Source organism: Lepidochelys kempii, chromosome 20 (assembly GCF_965140265.1).
Source record: "Lepidochelys kempii isolate rLepKem1 chromosome 20, rLepKem1.hap2, whole genome shotgun sequence".
In the NCBI taxonomy this organism is placed as follows: Eukaryota; Metazoa; Chordata; order Testudines; family Cheloniidae; genus Lepidochelys; species Lepidochelys kempii.
In genome coordinates, this window is record NC_133275.1 from 14,060,498 (window position 1) to 14,088,464 (window position 27,967).

General features: G+C 56.1%; 1 protein-coding gene across 1 annotated transcript; it reads right to left on the reverse strand.

Annotated features, from left to right (window-relative positions):
* Window positions 1–7,714: 7,714 nt before the first annotated feature.
* On the reverse strand, window positions 7,715–27,241 carry LOC140900798 (ultra-long-chain fatty acid omega-hydroxylase-like). The gene is given in 15 exon segments (XM_073318634.1): window positions 7,715–10,385; window positions 10,388–10,449; window positions 10,743–10,825; window positions 11,326–11,390; window positions 11,522–11,655; window positions 12,109–12,238; window positions 12,671–12,737; window positions 13,823–14,090; window positions 15,454–15,575; window positions 16,300–16,391; window positions 16,394–16,426; window positions 18,480–18,533; window positions 24,622–24,766; window positions 25,600–25,822; window positions 27,015–27,241. Coding segments are annotated over 15 exon segments (1,731 nt in total). The 5' UTR covers window positions 27,128–27,241; the 3' UTR covers window positions 7,715–10,245.
* Window positions 27,242–27,967: the final 726 nt, after the last annotated feature.

A 27,967-nucleotide genomic window follows, 5' to 3' on the forward strand; every position in this document is an offset into this window, starting at 1 on the left:
TCTGGTGCTTGTATTTTGCCTGTTGCTAGTGTGTTGTTGGAAAGGGTGGAGCAACTCTGTCTAATCAGGGTGAGATCCTAGCCAGGGCACAAGGAGAGCATGAAGGTGTGTGATTGTGTTACCTACTGAGGGTGTGGAAACCTGTAGCAAGAAGGAAAAGATTCCTGAACTTGTGTGTGGCAAAGGGAAGGAGAAGGCTTCTAACCTTTTATCTAGGAAGTCTGTAAGTTTGCCTCAAAGGGGATTATGTAGGAATCCTCCTGATGGGCCAGAAATGATTCTGGATGTAAGGGAGACCCAGAAAGAGTCTGTTGTTGCTCAGGAAAGTGTTCCCCTAGAGCAAGCCCTAGGTAAAGAGGGTAAGAGCAGAATTTCTGGGAGGGGTGAATTGTTGCATAGAGAAGCCCTACGGAAAGGAATCCTCATGGAGTCTTTGCAAGCAGTTTACTGCAACTGAAGGGTGTGAAAATGATTTAATCAAGAAAGTTTCAGTTCCTAACAGCCAGAAATTTTCTGTTGTGAATGGATCCACTGACTTTCCTGTTGAAAGATCCAGTGTGGATAGCTTTGAGAAGGTCTCAGATGAAGTGAAAGCTGTTAAGAAAGGTATACCGTCCTATAAGCAAGTGGCTGTGTTTGGCCAGCTTGTTGGGAGACAAGGTTGTGGAGAAAGGGATGTCTCCATGCTAGTTCTGTAAGTGAACAGTATGTGGCCCAGGTCAAGATGGGGGCTCTTAACCAAGAGAGCCCGAATTGCAGCCCTCCAGACTGGAGCACTCGGAGAAAACCCAATCCCAGTTTGACCCCCTGGGGTTTTGGGGTGGCCAAAGGGCATGGGCTGCAGAAACCTTCCCACATGCAGCCTGCTAGTGCTATCGACCACCCCCGACCTAAGGGAGGGCGTGAAACTGGAAGGGCCTGGTGTAACTCCTACCAAGGAATGGGAGAGATGCTGGGGCATCCATGGGAACATTGGTGGCTTCGAACTTCCCCAGGTCACCGGGTAAAGTGACCCCGCTCAGTTCGATCTCGAAGGGGGGAGAGATGTGACGAAGTGGGCCTGTTCTTAATGTTTCCTCCGAATAGTGTGGGGGTGCCTCAGTTTCCCCTATGCAGTTCTTAAGTATCTAGGTGGTGGGGTAAGGGTGTATGATCATTGCAGAGCCCTAGAGGGCAGGTGTGTGCAGGGGTCTGGACACAGAGAATGGCCGACACCCTGTTTCCTGGCCACTGATGGCCTGGGCCCTTCCCCCCTGCGAGGTGAGAGCTAAAGGGTTGGAGAACAAAGGAATCAGGTGACCACCTGGCCCGGGAAAGGAACAAAGCCCAGAGGAGGAGGGGCTGGAGGGAGTTTCAGTTTGGGGCTGGCTGGGACATGGAGTGAAGTGCAGACGTGGTTGTCTGGCTCACGGCCCCCCAAAATGGACCCAGCTGAGGGGTCCCGTTCTCTGCACCTGCAAGCTCTGTTTTAGACCATGTTCCTGTCATCTAATAAACCTTCTGTTTTACTGGCTGGCTGAGAGTCACGTCTGACTGCGAAGTTGGGGTGCAGGACCCTCTGGCTTCCCCAGGAGCCCCGCCTGAGCGGACTCGCTGGGGGGAAGCACACGGAGGGGCAGAGGATGCTGAATGCTCCGAGGCCAGACCCAGGAAGGTGGAAGCTGTGTGAGCTGTGTGTCCTGCAGACAGGCTGCTCACAGAAAGGTGACTGCCCCAGAGTCCTGACTGGCTTCATGGGGAGCAGTTCCAGAGCATCGCCCGGGGACTCCGTGACAGAAGGTTGGACATATGACCGGGGAAGAGTATAAAAATATTGCTCGGGCATGTAGGAATGATATCAGGAGGGCCAAATCGCACCTGGAGCTGCAGCTAGCAAGAGATGTTAAGAGTAACAAGAAGGATTTCTTCAGGTATGTTGGCAACAAGAAGAAAGCCAAGGAATGTGTGGGCCCCTTACTGAATGAGGGAGGCAACCTAGTGACAGAGGATGTGGAAAAAGCTAATGTACTCAATGCTTTTTTTGCCTCTGTTTTCACTAACAAGGTCAGCTCCCAGACTGCTGCGCTGGGCATCACAAAATGGGGAAGAGATGGCCAGCCCTCTGTGGAGATAGAGGTGGTTAGGGACTATTTAGAAAAGCTGGACGTGCACAAGTCCATGGGGCCGGAGGAGTTGCATCCGAGAGTGCTGAAGGAATTGGCGGCTGTGATTGCAGAGCCACTGGCCATTACCTTTGAAAACTCGTGGCGAACCGGGGAAGTCCCGGATGACTGGAAAAAGGCTAATGTAGTGCCAATCTTTAAAAAAGGGAAGAAGGAGGATCCTGGGAACTACAGGCCAGTCAGCCTCACCTCAGTCCCTGGAAAAGTCATGGAGCAGGTCCTCAAAGAATCAATCCTGAAGCACTTGCATGAGAGGAAAGTGATCAGGAACAGCCAGCATGGATTCACCAAGGGAAGGTCATGCCTGACTAATCTAATCACCTTTTATGATGAGATTACTGGTTCTGTGGATGAAGGGAAAGCAGTGGATGTATTGTTTCTTGACTTTAGCAAAGCTTTTGACACGGTCTCCCACAGTATTCTTGTCAGCAAGTTAAGGAAGTATGGGCTGGATGAATGCACTATAAGGTGGGTAGAAAGCTGGCTAGATTGTCGGGCTCAACGGATAGTGATCAATGGCTCCATGTCTAGTTGGCAGCCGGTATCAAGTGGAGTGCCCCAAGGGTCGGTCCTGGGGCCGGTTTTGTTCAATATCTTCATAAATGATCTGGAGGATGGTGTGGATTGCACTCTCAGCAAATTTGCGGATGATACTAAACTGGGAGGAGTGGTAGATACGCTGGAGGGGAGGGATAGGATACAGAAGGACCTAGACAAATTGGAGGATTGGGCCAAAAGAAATCTGATGAGGTTCAATAAGGATAAGTGCAGGGTCCTGCACTTAGGATGGAAGAATCCAATGCACCGCTACAGACTAGGGACTGAATGGCTAGGCAGCAGTTCTGTGGAAAAGGACCTAGGGGTGACAGTGGACGAGAAGCTGGATATGAGTCAGCAGTGTGCCCTTGTTGCCAAGAAGGCCAATGGCATTTTGGGATGTATAAGTAGGGGCATAGCGAGCAGATCGAGGGACGTGATCGTTCCCCTCTATTCGACATTGGTGAGGCCTCATTTGGAGTACTGTGTCCAGTTTTGGGCCCCACACTACAAGAAGGATGTGGATAAATTGGAGAGAGTCCAGCGAAGGGCAACAAAAATGATTAGGGGTCTGGAACACATGACTTATGAGGAGAGGCTGAGGGAGCTGGGATTGTTTAGCCTGCAGAAGAGAAGAATGAGGGGGGATTTGATAGCTGCTTTCAACTACCTGAAAGGTGGTTCCAAAGAGGATGGCTCTAGACTGTTCTCAATGGTAGCAGATGACAGAACGAGGAGTAATGGTCTCAAGTTGCAGTGGGGGAGGTTTAGATTGGATATTAGGAAAAACTTTTTCACTACGAGGGTGGTGAAACACTGGAATGTGTTACCTAGGGAGGTGGTAGAATCTCCTTCCTTAGAGGTTTTTAAGGTCAGGCTTGACAAAGCCCTGGCTGGGATGATTTAACTGGGAATTGGTCCTGCTTCAAGCAGGGGGTTGGACTAGATGACCTTCTGGGGTCCCTTCCAACCCTGATATTCTATGATTCTATGAAAACCCTGTGTGTACAGTCTCTTGGCTCACCACCCTATTACAGCTAAGGAAATTGCTCTGGAAACAACCACAGACCCCGCTTTAGTTAAGGTGATGCACTAAGCACTTTCATGGTGGCCAAATCACACAATCAAAGAGCAATCTGGCCCTTGCTATTTCAGGAAAGTGGAGTTATCCATGGACAATGGTCGTTTGCCATGGCGCCCATTAGTAATAATACCCGAAAGCTTACAGAAAAGGCTGCTAGTGGAATTACATGAGCAGCACCAAGGGGTGGTAATAACGAAAGGGGAGGTGTTACATAGAGACTCCTTGGCAAAGGGTCCCCTGTTCTTTGCACACATCTCTCACCTCTGACCTGATAAACTCTCTACGCCAACCAGGACTTGCAGGATATTGCTCCATGAACAGTAACATATCAGGTATCTACAGAAAGCTCAGAACTTGTCAAGATTCATACTCATTACAAGACATACGTATGCACAGGTAATATTTAAGGAATAATGTATTAATAATAATAATTATTAAGCTTTATAAACTTGGAGTCAAAGTCAGTCACCAGGGGATAATATGTCTCCGGGATGGCCTGTTTAAGCAGGAGAGAGGTGTACCTGCCCTGGTTGGCCGGTGATGTAATGCAAGGCTCAGTTGTCCAGCCTTGCTCCATCCCAAGACTATCCATGGAAAACCATCAGAGAGAACTGCAAGTAGTCAAAACCTCTTGGAGGTAAAGAAAGGAACTTTACAACAGACAGGGGATCACCCAGTCTAGGAATAGAGACTGGGAAGCTGGAAGACCAGGTGCCAGCTCATGTCAAGACCCCTAGGCCTCAACTGAACCCTGACAAAGACATAGCTGGAACCAGTCTGGCTCGCCTGGGTGTTAGTGTTGTTAAACTAGGTATTAGGTTTGTGACACAGGGCCAGAAAGGGTTACACAACTAGCAGGCTGATTGACCCAGATTCAACCTTTAAAGACATATTAGTAGATAATGATTGTGTTTTTTGTCTGTTTACATATTGTTAGAGTTTGACAATGTAAGCAAATGGTTCCTGTCTATCGCTGGATTCTGTTAATTCAGAGATCAAAAGGCAATGTTAACGTTTAGATGAATTGTGAATGTAGTAATATCATCGTCCTTATTTCTCTTTGAAGTTTGTGGTAAACTACCTGTAAATGGCTGAAGATGGGCAGTTGCCTTATGTTAATCCATGTAGCTAATTATCGGTGATGCTTAGGAAATAGGAGGTCTCCTTCAAAGCTAGGATAATTGCCTATTGTTCACCCAAGGACTGCACGCTGTCAAGAGGCTGCTAGAAAACTATAAAAAGAACTCTAGGGCCCTGATCCTATCATCTCTGATCTGCTTAAGCTTCATGAGGGGAAGTTTGAGTCACAAGAATGAGGTCTCCAGTCCCACCTGAGTCACCCTGATATTGGACATTGGACTGCCACACATATGGACTAATTCTGAAAGTACTTTTTTCAACTCTAAAGCTCACCATCTCTACTATAAGAAAAGGAGTACTTGTGGCACTTTAGAGACTAACCAATTTATTTGAGCATAAGCTTTTGTGAGCTACAGCTCACTTTATCCGATGAAGTGAGCTGTAGCTCACAAAAGCTTATGCTCAAATAAATTGGTTAGTCTCTAAGGTGCCACAAGTACTCCTTTTCTTTTTGCAAATACAGACTAACACGGCTGTTACTCTGAAACCTGTCATCTCTATTATGAAACTGATCTAAGAACTCTATTCATATCTGTATGTGTAATGATCTCTACCCGATACTCTCTCCTTTCATTTTTAATAAATTTTAATTTAGTTGATAAGAATTGGCTGTAAGCATGGGTTTGGATAAGATCTGAAATATTCATTAACTTGGTGGGTAATGTGTGCGATCCTTTGGGACTGGTAGAACTTTTTATATAATGAACAAGATTTTCAGTAATCCTCATCATATTTGACTTGGCTGTCTGGGTGGGAGCTGAAGGCTGGGTTGCTATAAGGGAACTATATTTCTGGCTTCTGGGTAACCAGTAAGGTATTGGGGAAGCTGTTTTGTTGCTGGCTTGGTGAATCTAAGTATTAGAATAACTGCCACTTTAATGTATTCTAAGAAGGTCTCTTGTCTAAAAGATCTCTGGCTGTGCTATGCAGGACAGACTGACTGAGCACAGTGGTTCCTTCTGGCCTTGAAATCTATGACTCTATAACCCATTAGATCCCACTCCCCTCCCAGAGCCAGAAATAGAACCCAGGAGTCCTGCCGCCCAGCCGTTGGCTGTGACCACTGTCTCTCCTCCCCAAGACAGATGCAAAACCCAAGACTCCTGAGCCCCAATATCCTGCTGCCGTCTAGTAAATACCTGTGTAACCCATCATCAAAGTGAGTGCCACCCCACACCCCAGTAGGCTCACATGGGCGGGGTCGGGGGCTAATCCCTGGCCCTTTTGCCCAGGCAGCATAGCTGGGGCTGGGCTCCTGCCCACATGGTTTAGAAGCAGCTACACACAGGATTTCTGTTACTCTGGTTTTATTTTTCAGCCGCTGAGTTATTTTAGCACCACCCCATTGGCCGGTTCAAATGCCTGGAGCTGCCGGTCCTGGTGCGCTGGGCAACCCGGACCAAGGTTCCTTGCTGCAGATGGCATTACTCCATATGGATGCTGCTGTCACACCCAGCAGGCAGAGAAGACGAGGGGTGTGACGTTATTGACATGAACTGTGACAGTATAGATCATTGTTGCAACCAAGGTCCTATAGTTGCACCAAATCTTGTACAGAGGTCTAGTAAGGTGTCTATGAAAAGGCTGTAATTTGCTGGTTATGATTATGCTGTCTGTATGTGTGTATCATTTTTGTATTTGAAGTTATGAATATTGGTTATGTACTTGTATCTCAATGTATTTGATTCTAAGTAGCATCAGTGAAGCATTCAGTCGGCTTCTTGAGAAAGGACTGTTCTGCGTAAGTGTCCAATCAGGAAACACTTAACTGACAATGGACCTTGGGAGACTCCAATCCACATCTGAGGAGCCTTCCTGGGAACGTTCAAGGTAGCATGTGAGCAATGGCTGCCGCCGGCAAACTGAGTCATGCATGGACATGTACTTGCCCACATGACTCCAAACTCCATCTTGTTGCTGTGATTTTCCACAGAAAGAACAAATGGGTCCTTCCACATGGCAGAGGATATAAAAGGCCCTGGAAACCCCTCCATTTTGTCTTCAGTCCTGCTTCTGACCTCTGGAGGAACTGTGCTTGAACCTGAAGCTCTGAACAAAGGACAGAACAACCCATCCAAGCTGGGATGTCTGTAGTCCAGAGACTTGATTGGTTTAAATCAGCAGTAATCCTATCAAGCCTGAACTAAGAACTTTGCAATTGTTGTATGTATTTGATTCCATTTGACCAATTTTAACTCTCATCTATATTTCTTTCTTTTTATGAATAAACCTTTAGATTCTAAACCTTTAGATTCATGATTTGTGGGTAAGATCTGACTGGTACATTGACCTGGGTCTGGGGCTTGGTCCCTTGGGATCGGGATAACCTTTTTCCTGTTACTGGGGTATTGGTTTTCATAACCATTCATCCCCATAAGGAGCGGTGCTGGTGGTAATACTGGGAAACTGGACTGTCTGACTTCTGGTTAGCCAGTGGGATAAAACTGAAGTCCTCTCCGTTTGGCTGGTTTCGTGGGCCTTAGTAGTAAAGGACCCCCAGCCTTGGGCTGTGACGGCCCTGCTCTAAGCAATTTGTCCTGAATTGATACTCTCAGTAGTGTCCCGTCAAAGGCTGCTTTGTTACAAGGGGGTGGTGATAACACACAGAACTGGGCACTGAGACCTGGGCCCTTGCTGCCCCTCGCCCCGCTCAGTTGCCCAGAGTTTCCCTGCCAGTGACTGGGCGCTAGCCTAGAGGTCACAGCAGGCAGAGGTGGGTTAAAATTTATTGAGGCCCTGGGCACAAAGAACATTTGGGCCCCCACCCCATTCAAACACAAATGTATCAAAATGTATTAATACAAAGATTCCATTCACTCTTTACACAACGCATTATTAATGAAGCAAACCAGCCCATGATGTCTAAATAAACTACTCAATTTTTCCACATAGAATATGAATACAGCTAGATATCACTACACAAAGGTGTTCACTGCGACTTTGGACAACACCGATGTTACAAGAATCAGTCGTTCACAGGTCAACAAGCAGTTCTTTCATCTCCCCCAGTTTTCTTAAGCCTGACCGTTACGCAGGGGCCCCTCGCCAGCAGCAGTGACTCTTGCTGGTGGCCACTCTGACACTTGTTCCTAAAATACTTAATTAACTTTAAGAAAAAAATAAACAAATACGCACATACACACACGTCCAAATTAGTGTAATTTATTTACGTAGGGTTTGGGGTTTTTTTGCAGACTGAATAATAAAAATAAAGTACAGTTTTCTCTATTCTTTACTGGCCCTAAACAGAATAGAAACGCAAACAAACGTGCTTTGCATGTTCTTGTCTTTTTTATTGTAGTTTCTTTTGCTTTTTTGGTTGCTTTGGTTATTTTTAGCCTTGTGAGCTAGTAAATCTGCTGCCGTGAAAAGTGATACTTGTATGTTAATATACTTTTCACAGCCTCCCAGCTAGCTACTAAGTCTGCTGTGAAAAGTGACATTACCAAACATACAAATATCACTTTTCACAGCAGTTACACAGCCCTGGCAAGCCCGGAGACAAATTAAACCCTGTATGGGGAGGTGGATATGGAGGCAGTGGGGGCCCGGGGCACTGGGGGGAATGAATAGAGAGCTGGTGGAGGCAATGTGGGACTGTGGGGGTGGGAATGGCAGCAGGGGCCAGAGTTGATGGTGGAGAGGGGGGAGCTGGGGGCCTGCACCCGCTGCTGCATGGTCAGGAGCCAGAGCCAGAGAGCCCAAAAACCCGGGGCTGGAGGACGCAGAGTGGGCTTGGGCAAAGGGGGGTTGGTGAGCCTGGGGCTGGCACTTGCTGCCTCACAGCTGGGGACCAGAGCCAGAAGACCCGTGGCCAGATCCTGGGGCCTGAAGCCCTGTGGCCAAGGAATGGAGCACGCGGTTGAAGTCTGGGGCTCAAGGAGGCAGTGGGGACTGGGGAGATGGCGGGAGGGGTGGGGGGGGGCTGGGGCTGGAGCCTGCCGCCACGTGGCCGGTGGACAGAACCCAAAGCTCAGTGGCCAGATTCCAGGGCCAGATCCTGAAACCCCGAGGCCAGATCCCAAAGCCTCGTGGCCTTGACCCTGCAGCAGGGGCCTTGGACTTCACCATGCTCCGGAACCAACTTAGAAATATCATGAAACCAACTGTCCCGCAGCTCCAGGTCCATCTGCCCCAGCGGCCACATATGGCCCCCTGCTCACTCTCTCAACCATTGTTTGTCTCTTTGAGCCATGAGTTCCCTGTGGGAGGGAGTGGGTCCCTGCTGGGTCTGCAGCCAGCCCTCCCGGGCACGGTCTGGCGATACACACACACAATGGGGAATTGTACATGTGCATGAGTAACAAAGGCTTCCCTGCCCCAACTCCCGCAGGTGACTGCAGACAGCAAGTTGCGATTGCTGGGCAGCTGCCCCCTGGATCGCTGCCCCACCCCAAAGCCACCTGCAGCAGAGTGAGAAATGGCCTTTGCCAGCGCTCACCTGGGGCACTGGGGGCCCCTCAGGAAGATCGGCCAGAGCACTGAGCCACGTGCCTGCAGGCCTCTCAGCTGTTCATGCCCCAGGCCAGGCAGGTGGATTGATGAGTGCAGGAGTGGGGGGAGCAGGACAGAGCAGGAGGAAAGATGCCTACCCTCCGGGGAAGAGGAGTGAGAGACAGACCAGACCCTCAGCTACAGACAGCAGCATCGGGGCACAGGTGGGCTGATCCACTAACAAGCCCATAGCATTTAGGGTTATTGACCACGTGTTCTTAGATGCCCCACCATAAGTATGTGGCACTTCACCCCCCAACTGCATTTACCCTCATCCCCTGTGGGCAGGGCCATTAGCCCCATTGCACTGATGGGAGTTGAGGGCCAGAGGCTGAGTGACTTTCCCAAGGCCACTCAGGGAGCCTGTGGCAGAGCGGGGAATTGAACATGGGTCTCCCACATCCTAGACTAGTGGCCAGACAGCTTGGCACCCTGCCTCTGGCCAGTGGGGGCAGGGAACGCAGGCCAAGGGGTCGCCCAGGCTGTGAGTGGGCAGCGCCGGGAGCCAGGCTGCTTGGCTCCATTTCTAGCTCTGACATTGAGTCACCAGGTGGCCGTGGGCATCCAGCGGGGCTGGGGAGAGGCACTTGTCACCCTGCCTCCCAGGGGCAGGTGGGGGAGGGCTAAGCAGCTGGTGTCTGAAAGGAGCCTGCAGCACCTGAGGGGCCCCATGCCCGGACCCCACAGCGCCTCCTTTGGTACAGAGGGCTGGTCTAGATTAGAGGAGAGAGCTGGCCCCACCATGATCCCCACCTGGTCCTCCACTCGGCAGGCCCCTGAGCTGTGCGGAGCAGGCTGGATCCCTGCAGCGGGCGGGAGCGCACGGCCCTAGGAGCGCGGTGCGGGGGACCGGCCCTCACGGCTGGGCCCCAGCGGCTCCAGGTGCAGCCACAGCCCGTTCTCGCTGCGCAGGATCAGCTCGGGCTTGCGCCGCACGGGCCTGCTCTGGTCCAGCCGCAGGGCGAAGGCAGCAGGGTCAGCACCAGCACCACCTTCATCTCTGCCACGGCGAAGTTCTGCCCGATGCAGTTCCTGCGAGAAAGCCAGGGGTGTCAGCCAGTGCTCTTCGCCTGGAAGCCACACCCCCTGTGAGGGCAGGGATGGGGGAGCAGGGACAGACAGATGCTGGGGGGAGCCCACCCCCCTGTGGGAGAAGGGACAGATCCTCAGCAATAACAGCTGGCCCCAGCACTGACCAGAGGCCACCTCCTGCCTGTCCCACAATGCTTCACTGCAGCCAGGGAGCCGCTTGCTGGTGGGCAGCCGGGGGTGGGGGAGGGGGCAGTTCGTGCGGCGAGGGGCTCTGAGCCCGGCAGGCAGGTTACCTGGGTCCAGCAGAGAAGGGCATGAAGGCCAGTGGGGGCTGGTTCTTGGAGTTCTCTGGGTCGAAGCGGTGTGGGTTATAGACCTGGAGCAGCAAGCACAAGGCACGGTGAGGGGAGCGAGGGCGAAGGGTGGGGTGTGGGGCTGGTCCCTGAGCCAAGGGGGAGCAAAGGCAGCCCCTCCCCGGGTGCAGCTTGGGCACCAGGCTCCCCAAGAGTGAGCTTCTGACTGGGGCCATGCGCTGGCAGCGGGGATGGTTCTGCCTCCACCCAGCACTCAGTGACCCATCCCCACCCAGTGTGAATGGGGGTGCGACCCTCACTCCCCTCTAGGCGAGCTGGGGGGGGAGGAGGAGCTTCCTCTCTGGGGAGGGTCACTGGGCATAGGAAGCTGCTACTTTGACGGCGCTTCAGCACCCCCTGGTGCCACGCTGGGGCATTGGGTCAGCAATGACTCCGAGGGGACAGTGCCCCTACCGAGCCCCGCAATCCCACTCTCTGCAGCACAGCACCCCTTGGTGCCACGCTGGAGGTGGCCGTGGGGTGGAGTAGAGCCAAAGGGGCAGAACAGAGTGACCAGTGGTACCTGGGTCTCCGGCCTGACAGCAGGATTGTGATGCGTCCCATAGATACTGATCAGACAGATGTTCCCTGCCAGAGAGGAAACTGCCTCATTAGAGAGAGGAAAGGGAGAAGGAGGGGAGGGGTTGTGCACCACAGGGGTTATGGGCCCAGTTCCGGTGCCATGCCCCTGGCTGGGGGGCAGGGAAGAAGGCTGGTACCTTTGGGTAGGACACGTCCGTCGGGCAGTTTGATGTCCTCGGTGCAGAGCCGGGACATGGCCGTGACGGGCGGGTGCAGGCTCAGACTCTCCTTGACGCACATGGTGGAGAAGGGCACCCAGGACAGGTCCTCCCTGCAGAGAGCAGAGCTTAGCGCTGGCCCCAGAGGTGGATGCATGGGGGACCCAGTGTGAGCCCATGAGCCAGGCAATGGGGCTGGGACAGACTCGCATAGGCATGGAGCTGGCACTGAGGGGACAAACAACACCGTGACGAGGTGGGGGGGGGAGCATGCACATCTGAGTGGCAGGGTCCTTGGGCATCCAGGGGGGACATGCAAAACCCAGAGCAGCAGGGCCCTCGGGCACTGTGGAGCAGCCTAGGCCCATCTTGCAGGGGAAGCCCTCCAGCTTGTGGGGCTGGCAGAGGTGAAGGGACCCCAGTGCTAGGCATAGACTGGTGGGGAGGGGAGGGGAGGGCAGCGGCTGGGCTAACCCTCACAGGTGGGGTGGGGGCTGTGCTGGAACTACAGGGCGTGGAAGTGGGGGTGCTGGGGGTCAGCACTGCAGCTGAAGCAGCCATCTCACCATTTAACCTCCTCCGACTCCTTGTCCCGCAGTAAGTCCTTGATCTCCTCCCGGCAGCGCTCCTGGTACTCGGGGTGACAGGCCAGGTTATACAGCACCCAGGAGAGGCCGCTGGCTGTGGTGTCGTGGCCTGCAGAGAGAGAGGCCAGCGCAGCGTGAGAGCCGCCGGGGGCAGAGAGGGACCGTGGAGAGTCCGGGGCTGGAGGGAGCCACCCCCTGCCAGCACCTCCTCCGGGGCCTTGCTCCCCGTGACTCTCTGGCAGTGCCAGCTGGGAACTCCAGGCCCCTCGTGCCTGCGGGGCAAATGGGGTGACTCTGAGCATCTGTCTCCCCTACCACCACCTCCTCCGTTGCTGGGACTGTCTGGCAGTGCCCAGGGGCAGATCTGTCTGAGCCCCATTTCATGGAAAGGCACACCCAGCTCACTCAGAGCCAGGGACTGAACCCAGCTCTCCTGCCCTCCCCCCAGAGCCATGTCATCCGCAGAGACCCCGTCCTCCCACATGAGGCGGTGAGGTCAGCAGGCGAGCCCCCCCACCTCCTCTCCAGGGGGGCTCCTCACCCTCAAACATGAAGGTGTCGGCCTCAGCTGCGATGTCATCGTCTGACAGGTCCTGGCCGTCCTCATCCTGCACAAAGCACACACTGCTGGATGGGTAACCTGGCTCCCCGTGACTCAGGGACCCCAGCCCCACCGGCCCACGCCTCCCCCACTTCAGAGCCTGGGAGGATGGGACATCTTGGGGTGGAGTGAGCTTGGCCATCTCCCCTCCACCCAGCCCGGGGAAAGAGGCAGTCCCTGCCCTGCCCCACAGCCCCAGGCCCCAAGGTGGGCTCCCCCCTTCCCCCATGCCCAGCCTGGCTCTGGCGTTAGAGCTCCCCAGAGGTGCCAGCCTCATGTCGCCAAGTGCAGTTCATATCGCTCCACGCTGAGCATGCCGGGAAGGCAGCTCTGGCTGGGCCGCCCCAGAGAGCTGGGCCGGGGGGCAAGTCCCGGTGTGACGGACATCACACAGCACCTTCCACCTGGCTCCCCAGGACTCTCTGGCAGTGCCAAATGGGAACTCCAGGCCCTGCCCTGGACGTCAACGAACCCCCACACTCCCGAGGGCAGGATCTCCCACTGTGTCCCCTTGGCCAATCGCAGGACATCCGTGACCTCCGCCCACCCCCATGGGGCAGGCCCCCCCATGTCCCCTTGGCCAATCGCAGGACATCCGTGACCTCCCCCCACCCCCACGGGGCAGGCCCCCCCATGTCCCCTTGGCCAATCGCAGGACATCCGTGACCTCCCCCCACCCCCACGGGGCAGGCCCCCCATGTCCCCTTGGCCAATCGCAGGAGATCCGTGACCTCCGCCCACCCCCACAGGGCAGGCCCCCCCATGTCCTCTTGGCCAATCTCAGGACATCCGTGACCTCCCCCCACCCCCACGGGGCAGGCCCCCCATGTCCCCTTGGCCAATCGCAGGAGATCCGTGACCTCTGCCCACCCCCACGGGGCAGGCCCCCCATGTCCCCTTGGCAATCGTAGGAGATCCGTGACCTCTGCCCACCCCCACGGGGCAGGCCCCCCATGTCCCCTTGGCAATCGTAGGAGATCCGTGACCTCCGCCCACCCCCACGGGGCAGGCCCCCCCATGTCCTCTTGGCCAATCGCAGGACATCCGTGACCTCCTCCCACCCCCACGGGGCAGGCCCCCCCACCACGTTACCTTGGTCAGGAGCAGGATGTCAATGAAGTCCACCGTCCTGCCCTGCTTGGATTTGAGCCAGGCCTCCCTGCCCTGGTGGCTCAGGGCCTGGTGGCGCCGCTGCACCACGTCGGCCGTGAAGCGGTGCACGGTGTCGCAGGCGCGCCGGAAGCGCCGCCCGTCGGGTGACAGGCGGTACAGGAAGTCGCAGTGCAGGAGCAGGCGGTGCTGGCGTCCCACCACCAGGGAGCTGAGTTCCAGGATGGCTGCGATGTAGTCACTGGGTGTCCTGCAACACAACAGGCCAGCATGTGCCTGACAGGCCGGGGCGGGGGCCCCCTGATCAGAGCTGGGGGATCCCGGCGGGCTGGGCCTCGCCACAGAGCGATGGCGTGATCTCCCAGCCACGGGATCTCCGGGCCGGGCCGGCGAGGAAGGGACCAAGCTTGGGTGCCTCTGGCTGCTGCTGCGGCTCAGCCAGTGTGGGACGGTGACAAATGACCAGAAAGGGTTAAGCATCCTGCAGGACAAATGACTCAGATTCAACCCTTAAAAACATACGGGGAGATCACGTTTGTGGTTTTGGGTATTTACGTACATACTAGCAGAGGTCAACAATGTAATCAAACAGTCCCTGTCCATGCTGTATTCGGTTAATTCAGAGATCAAAAGAACATCAATGAACTGTAAACGCAGGATATCGTCGCTGTATTCCTCTCTCTTTGAAATGTACAGCCAATCATCTGCGACTGGTGGAAAAACCGGCAACTGCCTTGTGTTACTTCGTGTAGCTAATTACCGGTGATGGACCTACTTCAGAGTCGCCCCGATTGCCTATTGTTGGTCTAAGGACTCCAACCTGTCAAAGAAGGCCTGGAGTTGTACAAAAAGACCCTTGGGTCCTGATCCTGTTTATCTCAGATCTGCTTGAGGCTTCATGCAGGGGAAGCCTAAGCCACAAGGACTGAGATCCCAGTTCTGACTGGACCGCCCTGAATATAAACACTGGACTATAACCAATGGACTATTTCTGAAAGAACTCTTTGCCTCTGCAAAGCTCTCCATCTCGGCTATAAATCTGAACCTCAAGAATTATACTCATGTCTGTATGTGCACCAGTGCAGTAAAACAGGTACAAGCTGCCGACGAGGGCCCTGCAGTACACGTACAAACTGGGGGAAGGAGGGTTCTGGGGTGATGGGACTGAGGCGAGGAGCTTCCTGGCAGCGAGAGGCATGCAACAGCAGGATCATCCCCCAAGAGTCACAGCACAGCCATGCCGACCCCACAGGCGTTAGCAGACAGACCTGCGAGTGCAAGCACCAAGCACCAGCCTCCGCGCAGTGAGCTGCAGGAGCTCCACCCCCAGTGCTGACCCGGGCCTGGCGCAGCCACTATAGCAACCCCCCAACGCCTCCAGACACCCCACTGGAGAGCCCCTGCCCAGGCCTGCAGTAACGCCCTCCCCGCCCTGGGATCTCCAGTTCAGGGACCCATTCCGTGAATCCGGCCAGGCTCACTGGGGCCAGGCCAGGAAGGGAGGGAGGGACCCTGCAGCCCATTCGCCCCACTCTGACCTCCCCCAGTGAGGGGGCTCCCACCCTCGGGTCAGCGCGGGGCCCTGCTGGGGGAGCTGCCCCCGCGTCACTCACTCCTGGCAGTTGCTGTTGCAGCCAAAGACGCATTTCTGCAAACTGTCCAGGGTCATGAGGCTGATCTGACCAAACATGTCCAGGGAGGTGGAGCCTGACGCCACCAGCCGGCGCCACTTGGCCTGTGGGGGAACAACAGCCCCCGAGCAGCTGCCTGCAGGGACAGCACTGCGGAGCCCAGTGCCCATGCAATGCGGGTGGGCCAGCGTCAGAGACAGGCAAGCAGACAGGGGAGGAGGCTAGTGGACTGGTGCAGTGACAGGGCTGGGCATGTGGTGGGGGCAGGTGAAAGAGCAGTGGGCAGGCGGGTGGATGGGCAGGGTATCGGTGCAGTATATGCCCGGGGGGCGGTGCAGGGCCAGAAGCACTGCGTAGTGATGGTACAGCATACTGCATAGGGCGTGGGGGAGGCATGGGGAGGGCAGGCTGCTGGTTCCACATATGCCAAGGGAGGAAGGCACTAGTGCAGCGTGTGCCATGGGGGGAGGGTCACGGGCAGGCTGGCAGGTGCCAGGGCAGTGTGTGCCATGGGGGGAGGATCACGGGCAGGCTGGGAATTGAAGGGTGCCAGGGCAGTGTGTGCCGTGGGGGGGAGGGTCCACGGGCAGGCTGGCAGGTGCCAGGGCAGCGTGTGCCGTGGGGGGGAGGGTCCACGGGCAGGCTGGCGGGTGCCAGGGCAGCGTGTGCCATGCGGGAGGGTCCCGGGCAGGCTGGCGGGTGCCAGGGCAGCGTGTGCCATGGGGGAGGGTCCCGGGCAGGCTGGCGGGTGCCAGGGCAGTGTGTGCCGTGGGAGGGGCCAGAGGCACAGGCATAGATTTGGTGCCATGACGGGAGGGGGTTACTCACATGTATGATGTCAGTGCTCTGGTTGAAGATCTTCATGTAGGGCTTCAGGATGTCGAAGTGGAAGGCTGGCGTCAGCATGCGCCGGTGCCGACCCATTTCGGACCATTGCTCAGCAGCAAACCGTCCCCTGAGATGACAGGCACTCAGCTCAGAGCCCTGGCAGAGATCCCGCAGCCCAGGCCCCCTGCAGCCCGCTGAGTCGCAGCCAGCTGGGGTGCTCAGCGAGAATCAACCTCCCTGGTGCATGTTGGGCAGCACGAGAGTGCGTGCACGTGTGCAATGCGTGCATGGGTGGGGGTGTGAGTGAAGCATGTGTGTGTGTGTTTGTGGGGGCACGTGTGGGCATGAACATGCAGGGGCATGCGTGTGTGTACGTGCAGGTGCGTGGTGGTATGCACATAGAGGTACGTGCGCATGTGACGGCGTGTGTGTGATCCTGGGCACACCCATGTGCTGGCGCTCACGGCTATGGCACGAGTAGCTCCAGCTCCACACTGACATAAGAATGGACAGACTGGATCAGCTCAATGGTCCATCCAGCCCAGTCTCCTGTCTGCCAACAGTGGCCATATCCCTCCTTTGTCGTCTCTTTTCCAAGCTGAAAAATCCCCGTCATTTTTAATCTTTCCTCATATGGAACCTGTTCCATACCCCTAGTCATTTTTGTTGCCCTTTTATGAACCTTTTCCACGTCCAATATATCTTTTTTGAGATGGAGCAACCACACCTGCATGCAGTATTCAAGATGTGGGGGTACCATGCATTTATATAGAGGCAATATGATATTTTTCTGCATTATTATCTCTCCCTTTTCTAATGGTTCCCAACATTCAGTTCGCTTCTTTGACTGCCGCAGCACATTGAGTGAATGTTTTCAGATAACTATCCACAATGACTCCAAGATCTCTTTCTTGAGTGTTATCAGCTGATTCAGGCCCCATCATTATTTATGTATAGTTGGGATTATGTTTTCCAATGTGCGTTACTTTGCATTTATCAGCATTGAATTTCATCGGCCATTTTGTTGCCCAGTCACCCAGTTTGGAGAGATTCTTTTGAAACTCTTTGCAGTCTGCTTTGGACTTATCCTGAGCGGTTTTGTATCATCTGTAAATTTTGTCGTCACCTCTTTACCCACTTTTCCAGATCATTTATGAATATGTTGAATGGGACTAGTCCCAGTACAGACCCCTGGGGGACACCACTATTACCTCTCTCCATTCTGAAAACTGACCATTTATTCCCACCCTTTGTTTCCAGTCTTTTAACCAGTTACTGATCCAGAAAGGACCTTCCCTCTTATCCCATGATAGCTTACTTTGCTTAAGAGCCTTTGGTGTAGGAACTTGGTGAGTCACTCCCCTTCCCTTGGTCAGTCAGGGACTGCGATGAGGTAATGCTCACCTGACCCCGAAAGGTCAGGGTGGGGGGACACAGCCAAGAGGGAAGAAAGAACATGATAAAAGGGAGAGACATTTGCCATGGTCTTCTTCTCTCTTCCACCTCCATCTACAGACCTCACCAAGCCACTGAAGCGCTGATCAAAGGGGAGAGCCTGGCTGAAGGACAACCAGCTAGCCTGTGGTGAGAAGCATCTAAATTTGTAAGGACAATAAAAGTGTTAAGATCAGCTTAGAATGTGTTTTGCTTTCATTTTGTTTGACCAAATCCGACTTGTTTTGCTTTGACTTATAAATCACTTAAATCTATCTTTGTAGTCAATAAATCTCTTTGTTTATTCTACCTGACGCAGTGCATTTGGTTTGAAGTGTGTCAGAGACTCCCCTTGGGAGAACAAGCCTGGTAAATATCAATTTCTTTGTTAAATTGATGAAATCTCATAAGCTTGCAGCGGGCATAACTGGACACTGCAAGACGGAGGTTCCTAGGGTTGTGTCTGGGACCAGAGATATTGGCTAGTGTCATTCGACTGCACAGACCAAGGAGCAGCTTACATGCCAGGGGCTGTGTGTGAACAGCCCCAGAGTGGGGGTTCTCACAGAAGAGCAGGGTAAGGCTGGCTCCCAGAGTCAAGGATTGGAGTGACCTAGCTGATCATCGGTCCAGATAACACCAGAGGGGAACATCACACCCTCCATTCCCCACAAGCCCCTCCCCTGGGGTCCGGGCCCCATGACACCAAGCACAACAGATCCAAGCCCAGAAGAAAGGGCACTCACCTAGCCAGGGCTTCAGGAAGCCGTAGAACAGGTAGTCCTTGGGTGCGATGGCAACTGTGGGGGAGACCAGAGACGGGCAGGCCCAGGGGTTAGTGCTGAGACACACATGGCTCGGGGGTGCAGAGATGCGGCACACCTGGGGTTTAGTGCTGAGACACACACACGGCAGAGTGGAACAGAGATGGGCGCACCCCGGTGTTAGTGCTCAGACACACACGGCACTGGGGGCGGTAATGGGGTGCACCCTGGCGTTAGCGCTCACACACACATACACGGTTTAGGACACAGGGAAGGAGTGCAGGACTACTGTTATCAGAGCCCCGGCTGGAGCTGCAGCTCCACTGGGCCCCCTTTTGGTCTGGAAAGGGGCAGCTGCAGGAATGTGGGTCTGTCCAGTGCCCACCTGCTCCACAGGCTGTTTCCTAAGGAGCCTTGGCGCATCACCCTGTGAAAGCAGCCCCCATCAGACAAGGCAGAACCCTGCTGGACACCCTGCTCCAGGCTCTACCCTAGGAGCCAGGAGGGTGGCTGCTGGGGCAACGGGACAGGCTCAGTGAACAGCGTGAAGGAGCCACACGACAGGGACCAGGTGCTGAACCACCAGGCCCCTCACGCAGAGCAGGCTTGCTCTGAGCGAGTCACAGACAGGTAGGAGGACACGGGGCACAAGCAGCATCCGCAGCCTGGGCTGGGCCTGCAGCGCGACAGAGACTCCTCCTGGGGCAGTGCCTGTGACCCACGGACTGCGTGAGCTTGGCAGTCACGTGGGGCCTTCACAATAGAGAGCTTGGCATCCTTAAAACTCCCTATTAGCTGTATTCCCTGGCTCTGCGAGCAGAGTGGGGATCCTGTGGCTACAGCAGGGTCTGGAGGGGGCTGGGAGCCAGGACTCCTGGGTTCTATTCCTGTCTCTTACATGGACATGCTGTGTGAGTCCCCTGCCCCCTCTGTACCTCAGTGACTCCCTACCTCGCAGGGCTGTGTGAATGGCTGGCACTCGGGTGGGTGACACGGGAGACGGGCAAAGGTGGCTTGGCAGGCCCAGCTCTCTGAGACTGAGCTGGCCACAGCTGCTCCTCTCCCTGGGTCAGCCAGAGACAATAAGGGGCAGAAACTGCCCCCCCTGCACCACTAGCCCCAGGACCACCCCCTCTCTGCACCATTCTCCAGATTCCCCCACCCCCAACATCCCACTAGCCTCACGGCCATGCACCCCCACAACAGTATCAGCCTCACACTCTCTGCTGCTCCCCATAGGCCCCCGCAAGAATATCGGCCATTTGGTCCTTATGACTCTCCCTGACCTGTTTCTCCCCTGGACCACCTCCCTCATTGTCCCCTTCACCCCACAGCCCTGCCGTGCCCCCTTTGGGACCATGGACTGAGTTGATGAAGGTGTCCCTGAGCCAGCTGGATGCTATCAGATCCCCCACTCGCCTATCACCAGCCAGGGATGCTGGCAGGGCTGCAATGAACCTTTGCTCCCATGGGTCACTGGCCCAGAGCCTGACGGCAGCTCCAGCTGGGCTTCAGCCAGTGGGACGTGCTCCTCTCAGGACGCCAAGGGATGGCTACAGCCTCTGCCCTAACTCCTCTGGGGCCAGGGGGACTCACTAAGGACCCTGGGTTGGCAGCACCCAGCCAGACAAGCAGCCCAATGAACAGCCACCTGCGGAGCTGAGCTCGGCCTGAGACCTGATCCCTTCCCCCAGCCCCGACAGCCAGGCAGCTTCCTCCTCAGCCACGTGGAGGAGGGCTGGTCGCAGCAGCCAGTCCTCCTGCCCGGGGGCTTTTCTAGGGAGCAGCTGCCCTCTCACCACTGGGCCCATGTCCCTAGAGGTCCCGTCATGGCGGGTGCAGCACACATAACATCGAGAGCTCCAGGCGCCTGCTGGGAATCCAACCCCTGCTGAGCCCCAGGACAGACAGACGGACGGACACACAAACTCCTGGGGCTGGGGCCACCCTCACTACCTGACTCCAGCAGCACGGGTTTATCGGCCTCTGGGTGGAAGAGCCGGAGAATGGGAAACCAGGGCCCAAACCACCAAAGGCAGGAGTGGCTGTAGCCCCCAACGAGCTCATCTACGCACTGCATCCCCTCCTCCGTGTTCTGACCCTACAACAAGGAGCCAGGGGTTAGCCACGGGCCAGCTGGGACTCCGGCCACGTCTCCGGCCAGGGCGACATGCTGGGCCCAGCGCCCGACTCAGCCCACTGCAGGAGCGGCAGCTCCCCAAGCAGACCCACTGCTGGCTGCTCTCAGAGCACCTCTGGCTTCCTTTCTAATGGGGGAGGGAGGGCTGCCCTCACCTGGCAGTCGGTTGGATGGGGCCACTTGGGGCTCCCTGTGTTATTGCAAACACGGCTCCCAGCCATTCTCCGTGCAGAGGTGAACCCGGGGGCTCAGTGGGCAGTGAGCATGAGCCCTCAGCCCTGGCATGAACTGGCTACATGCATTCACAGAGCCCCAGCACTGCATCCCCGCCCTGCGCTTCTCTGCCATCCAGCTGAGCTGAGCAGGAGACTGAGGGCTCCTGAGCCCCGAAGCACCTCTCTCCTGGCCCCGTGACATCCAACTCTGCTCCAGGGAGCAACGCTCATTGCTCAGACCCAGCTGCTGGCTTTGAGGACTAAGGCCAGACCTCCCCTCTCTGTGTCCTGCCAAGCCCGCCTGGCACTGGGGGAGGGAGCTGGACTCTGTTCCCGCTGCTGCATCAGCAACGGGATTGTTTACAAAGTTCCCGCAGACTGCACTGGGCTCCTGGGCACAGCGAGTCATACAAAGGGCTGGCGGGGTAGGGCTGGATGCTAGGCTGGCGGGGAGGGGCAGCATTTCTATTTGTTGCTTTGGCTCTGGACTTAGGGCCCTGGTGAAACTTCCAGAGTCACTTCTCAACCACCCTGCAGGGCAGCAGTTCAGGGATGAGCAAACAAGCCCCAGCGTAGCGCCACGTGCCCTTGGCCCTGCGGGCCCAGGCGCCACTTGGAGCAGGGCTAATTGGGAAGAGTGGCAGCAGTACGTTAACGGGGACAGATGTCCCCTCCGCAAGGGGGCAGAAGAGGCTGGAGCAGGAGCCCCCAGGCCAGGGAGCAGCGACCAGGCTGGGGGCTGGATTCCGTCGGAGTCTGGCTTCAGCTCATTGCGCGTCCCCCTGCAGCGCACAGCCCCAGCAACTCGCTCACCAGAGAGGGGCCTGCGCTGGCGGAGCTGGGACACCTGGAGGCGTTCTGCCTGCTCCTGCACTCCTCGCCCACACCCCAGTGGGACTCTGCCCCATCCCCCTATGGCAGCAGGCAGCCTTCTGGGTGCCCCTGGATCCAGAGAGTAGCAGGGGCTGGGCTGGACTCCCCAAAGCAGTAAATGACACAATCTCTCAAGAGCCAAACAGGAATTGGTACAAACTAGGGCACAAGGAAGACCCCACCCCCCAAACACCTGGCCCCCGCAGCTACATGGCCCCATTTTATTCCCCTGCCTCCCTGCACAGAGCACGTTGACGGCCTTTGCCCAGGGTGAGCTGGTGCAGACAGTGGCCTGCAGCAAGAGCAGTCACATCAAGGGAGCTGGAGGAGCTGGACTAAGGCAGCCTGTCCTCCAGGGGGGATCCAGAACCGCCCGGGGGGGAAAAGGGGATTCTGTAGAGCTGCACAGCCCAGCCTGCCCGACAAGGTTTCCACTGCAGCACGGCCCCAGAGACAGGCTGAAGCTTCCTGGGGCTGCCTGGGCAGAGCTGTCCCACAATGGAGCAGGGAGGCAATAGCCCCTCCCTCCAATGTGCCCCCACCTCAAATAGCACAGCGACAGCTGGGGAGGGGTCTGGGAGGAGCCACCAGAACACCTCAAGCTCTGGGAAACCTGCCTCTCTGGGGGAGGCTACAGGAGCCCAATGGATTTAATTTCTTCAAGGGCAGGAAAAGAGGTGCCTAGATCCCTGCTACCAGCCCCTCCATGGGCAGGGATGCCTGGGAGCAGGGGGCTCTGCCATCCAGCAGACAGCGGCAGAGTCAGATCCAGCGGGAACGAACTCAGACTGACAACACAGTGCAGGTGTTAAACAGGGAGGGGATCGAGCCCTGGGAACTGTTAGGATATAGATATTCAGGCCTGCCTGTAAAGGCCTATCCCCTAAGAATTTAGGTGTATTCTTATCACTTGGCTAATTATAGAGGTATAAAAGAAAGAATCAAAATCACTGTCTGCTGGTGTAAGGGCCTTCTCTTACTATGACAGTCTGAGGCCCTGTTCTTAGCTAAGACCTTTGGCTAAGCAGCAGAGGCAGCCATAAGCTGGGAAGCGAACAGTCACATCCTCACATTCCAAACTAGTCACATTGAAATAAGGTGCTATTGGGCTGTTAGGCACTATCAGGACAGGATTGTATTCCTATCACCTCCAGAGAAAGGGAAGTGCCTAGAAAATGTAAACGGAAACTTAGTTTGATAGCATCCTGTCTGGCAAGAACTCACTTATCAATAGCTGGGATGTGAAATCCTCATTTCTGTATTGTCTTGTCATTATAGTTCCCACTTTGCTATTGTTTGTCTGTATCATCTCTGTCTGGTTCTGTGATTGTTCCTGTCTTTTGTATTTTTGTAATTTTGCTAGGTGTAAACTAATTAAGGTGGTGGGATATAATTGGGTACATAATCATCTTACAATATGTTAGGACTGGTTAGTTAAATTTCAGGAAAATGATTGGTTAAGGTATAGCTAAGCAGAACTCAAGTTTTACTATATAATCTGTAGTCAATGAGGAAGTGAGTGGGTGTGGGTGGGAGGGGGTGGGCATGTGGGTGAGGGAAATGGGAACAGGGAATGGGGCTGGGGAAATTGGAATAATGTTTGGCTAAGGGCAGGAATGGGAACAGGGACACAGGTGTAAGGCTCTGTGGTGTCAGAGCTGGGAAGGAGGATACTAAGGAAGGAAACTGGAATCATGCTTGCTGGAAGTTCACCCCAATAAACATCGAATTGTTTGCACCTTTGGATTTCGGGTATTGTTGCTCTCGGTTCATGCGAGAAGGACCAGGGAAGTAAGTGGGTGAAGGAATAAGCCCCCTAACAGGAACAGCTGGCCCAGGGACACAGGGGCTTTGCCATCCCTGGGAGTCTTTACATGGAGATGGGCTGTCCCTTTGTAACGCTCCCTCCAGCACAGCCAGGAGCTTGGGGCTGGCTGAAGGGAGCTCTGGGGAGGGTCTCTGCCTTGTGTGACACCGGCAGTCAGATTAGAGGAGCAGAATGGTCCCTCCTGGCCTGACCCACCCTGCATTCAGCTCTGGGCCCCCTGGATAGTAAACCAATCCCAGGGGTCAAGGCCAGAAGAGGCTGCTGGGCCCACACAGTGCAGAACACAGGGGAGAGCAGCCAAGGTGGCAGGGAAGGATTGGTTCACCCGGGCAGAGGAGCGAGTCAGTTGAGCCAAGGGGCCTGCACTGATTATGTATGAGAACACGAGGGTTGTGACCCACGGGGCTGGGGGGTTGACCTGGAGCAGAGGGAAACCCAGGCTGGACAGTGCGGACTCCGAGGAGCTATTGCAGGGAGACGGCCATTAGCTCCCCAGGCGGATTGTCCTGTCTGGTGCCTTCCCCAGGGCTCTGGTCAGGCTGCTCTGCAGGGTCTCAGGTGACTGGCTCCCAGCCCTGCCCTGGGGAAGTCAGGAAAGCCTTCATACCACCATGATGTCATGATGTCTTACTGGGGGTAAGGGACTGGCTGGGAGCCCTGTCCCTTGGGATGTTCACAGCTAGCCTGGCCAGGGCCCTGGAGAACAGATTGCTGGGGCCAGTCCTGCATAGGTTCCCAGGGGACGGGCTAGAGGGGCCCAGCTGGTGTCTCCCATCTCTGGCCCCACAAGTTGTGTCTATAGTGCACGTAGACACCCGTGACCTGCCCATGTCAGCTGACTCGGACTCAGGGCTGTAAATCTGAGGTATAGACATTTGGGCTTAACTGGAGCCCAAGATCTGGGATCCCACAGGGAGGAGGTCCCAGAGGCCAGGCTCCAGCCCCAGCTGGAATATCTACACTGCAGGGTAACAGACCCACAGTCTGAGCCCGAGCCAGCTACAGGTGTCTACGTGCTGTACGGACATACCCTCAGAGCCTCACCACCACCCCCAGGAGTCAGCGTACCTGAGGCTGTTGTGATCAGCTTGAGGAAATCAGGGTGCACCAGGCACAGGACTGGCAGGAAGGGCCCCATCCATGTCACAAAGACCTGGGAGAATGTAGCCACTGTTTGGGACACCAGGCTCAGCCCCTCCTCTCCAGGTATGAACTGCAGGAGGAACGGGGCAGAGTTAATATAGGAGGGACCCAATCGTACCTGGGACTCCTGAGCAAGTCAGCGCATGCCAGGCAGGGGCAGAATCGGATCCTGTGATCAGAGGCAGGACTGCCGTGTGCAATGCCTCACCAAGTGTATCTGTCAAGACCCTCACTCCTGGCCCAGTGCTCACATCCCATCCATCTTGGGGGATGCTCCCCAGAGCAGGCCATTTGCACCTCTGTCTCACTCTGCATGTGGGCCGGCATCCCACCTGCCCCATCCAGTGCCAGAGGTGGATCCCAGGGCCCTGCCGTATCCGGGGTGCATCAGACCCAGCAGCCATAGGAAGGGCCCCACCCACAGCAGAGGGGGAGCAGCAGCGTGGCTAATGCCTCTGCCTCCAGCTCAGGCCCGCCTCGTTGGGTCAGGAAGTCTGACTGAGTTCAGATGCTGCTCACTCTGGTGCCAGACAGGGCGCGTGCTGAGAACCTGGCGGAGCTGTCCCAGGACCCTCGTCTCCTACCCCTGCTCGGTCCCAACCCCATTCCCATGTGTCATGCAGCTGCAGCGAGCACGGCGCCCTGAGCAACCTGCCATGCCATGCTCCCCTTGCCAGCACCAGCTGGGGCCAAAGCCCTTCACCTGGGAGAGAGGGAGAGGCTTGAACCAGCAGGGTCACCTGCCCCCAGCGCTCTCAGGGACTATTCTACCAGCCCCTCCCTTGGGGTGAGCCAGGGTGGCTCCTCCCAGCAGGGGTCAAGCCATGTCTCAGTGGCAACAAGGAGTAAGAGGGGAGAAAAGACACTCACCCCCTTCTCGCCCCCACGGGACATGACACCTACCATCCCCAAGTGTCCCAGCAGCCAGTTGCGACGCGGGGGCTCCGGGAAGCAGTGCAGCCGCTGGCAGGTCACATAGTAGCGGTGCCAGGATCTCCCAAGCTGCAGGAGGGTGCGGAAGAGCAGGGCCAGCAGAGCAAGGAGCAGGGCGGAAACGATGTAGGCGCGGAAGGGGGTCCGCTCCATGCTCAGCAGCTCCAGCACCCAGTCCGTGAGTGGCAGCATCCTGGGGGGAAAGACTGGGCAGTTACCGGGGGTGAACTGCCACTGGGTCCCTTTGTTACAAGCTGTATGTACGTTACTGAGCTGCTGAGAGGTAGATACACTGGAGGGTAGGGAAGGGTCCAGAGTGACCTAGACGAATTGGAGGACTGGGCCAAAAGAAATCTGAGGAGGTTCAACAGGGACAAATGCAGAGTCCTGCACTTAGGAAGGAGGAATCCCATGCACCGCTACAGTCTGGGGACCGACTGGCTAAGCAGCAGTTCTGCAGAAAAGGACCTGGGGATTACAGTGGATGAGAAGCTGGATATGAGTCAGCAGTGTGCCCTTGTTGCCAAGAAGGCCGACGGCATATTGGTAGGAGCATTGCCAGCAGATTGAGGGAAGTGATTATTCCCCTCTATTCGGCACTGGTGAGGCCACACCTGGAGTACTGCTTCCAGTTTTGGGCCCTCCACCTCAGGAAGGATGTGGACAAATTTGAGAGAGTCCAGCGGAGGGCAATGAAAATGATTAGAGGGCTGGGGCACCTGACTTACGCGGAGAGGCTGAGAGAACTGGGCTTGTTTAGTCTGCAGAAGAGAAGAGTGAGGGGGGATTTGACAGCAGCCTTCAACTACCTGAAGGGGGATTCCAAAGAGGATGGAGCTCAGCTGTTCTCAGTGGTAGCAGATGACAGAACAAGAAGCAATGGTCTCAAGTTGCAGTGGCGGAGGTCTAGGCTGGATATTAAGAAACACTATTTCACTGGGGGGTTGGTAAAGCACTGGAATGGGTTCTCCAGGGAGATGGTGGAATCTCCTTCCTTCAAGGTTTTTAAGGCCCAGCTTGACAAAGCCTTGGCTGGGATGATTTAGTTGGGGTTGGTCCTGCTTTGAGCAGGGGGTTGGACTAGATGACCTCCTGAGGTCTCTTCCAACCCTAATCTTCTATGATTTTATGTGTGAGCCAGGAGAGAACCCAGCCCCCCTAGCCAGCCAATAACCCTTCCTGCTCCTAACCCCCCAGGCTCCCCCACACAGCCAATAGCCCTTTCTGCTCCCCAGAGGCAGCGTGTGCGTGTGTGTGTGGGGGGGGTCACACAGGGTCACATATCGCCCTCTCCCCCCAAGACTTCTACCACGGTTTATATCCACCGGAGCCAACTGGCTCTTCCCCAGGGCACAGGCTGGGGCTGGCTGGTGTATGAGACTCACTGCCGACTTCTCCCTCTCCTCACACAGGCCTGGGCTCTACAAAACTGCCGCGAGCTTCCCCTGGGCGGGCAGGGCAAGGCACTTGGCAGCAGGGCGCTGGCTCCCTCGGCCATGCTGCAGAGTGGCTAGTGCTCGCACCTCTTCCCGGCTCCTGCTCCCTCCGCATACAGCTGGCTCTAGCCCTCCGTGCCCAGCACCTCCCTGGCGCAGCTGGCTCCTTTCCTGCCCTTCCCCCCTGCACAGAACTGGCTCAGGGCTGCCGCACAGAGCTGGACCTTGCCCCAGCTGCCTGCAGGCTCAGGGCGGTTCCCGCCCAGCTAGAGCCTCTCCGGGACCCTCCTGCACACAGCTGGCTTCAAGCTTTTACTCCCGGCGCCTCCAGCTCCTGCCCGTCTCCCCCCATCACACACCTGGGGCTGGGCTCTCCTGGGGGGCACAACGGCCACTCCCCGCCTGCCTACCTACCCCAAAGCCGGCCTTCCCCAGGCCCTGGCTTCCTTACCTGCCAGAGCTCCCTGGACACCAGCTGCAGCAGCCTTTCCCTTGAGTCCTACAGCCTGACAAGTCTGGTGCAGCCAAGGAGGGACTTCCCCGTCGCGGTGGGCTGTAACCTCAGGAGCAGCTGCCTGCAAGACCGTTCCCCGGCTGAGACTCCATAGCACAGCGTGCAAAGCCGCTCTGGAAACCAAAACGCCTTTGTCCCCGGCGCGCCTGCCCTGAGCCCCGCTGCGTGCCCCCAGAGCCTTTGCATCGCTCCGCGCCCTCAATAGTTATGGGGCACCTCCGCTGCCGCCCCGCCAGCAGCCCTCCGAGCCCTGCCCCCCGCCCCCGGCTCCCCCTCCCAGCCCGGGGCATACGCTGCTGCCGGGATCCCGGCTCATGGGAAGCCCCGCTGACACCGAGTGGGGGGGCTGGGCCATGCAGAGCCCGACCCGGGCAGGGGACGAACCAGC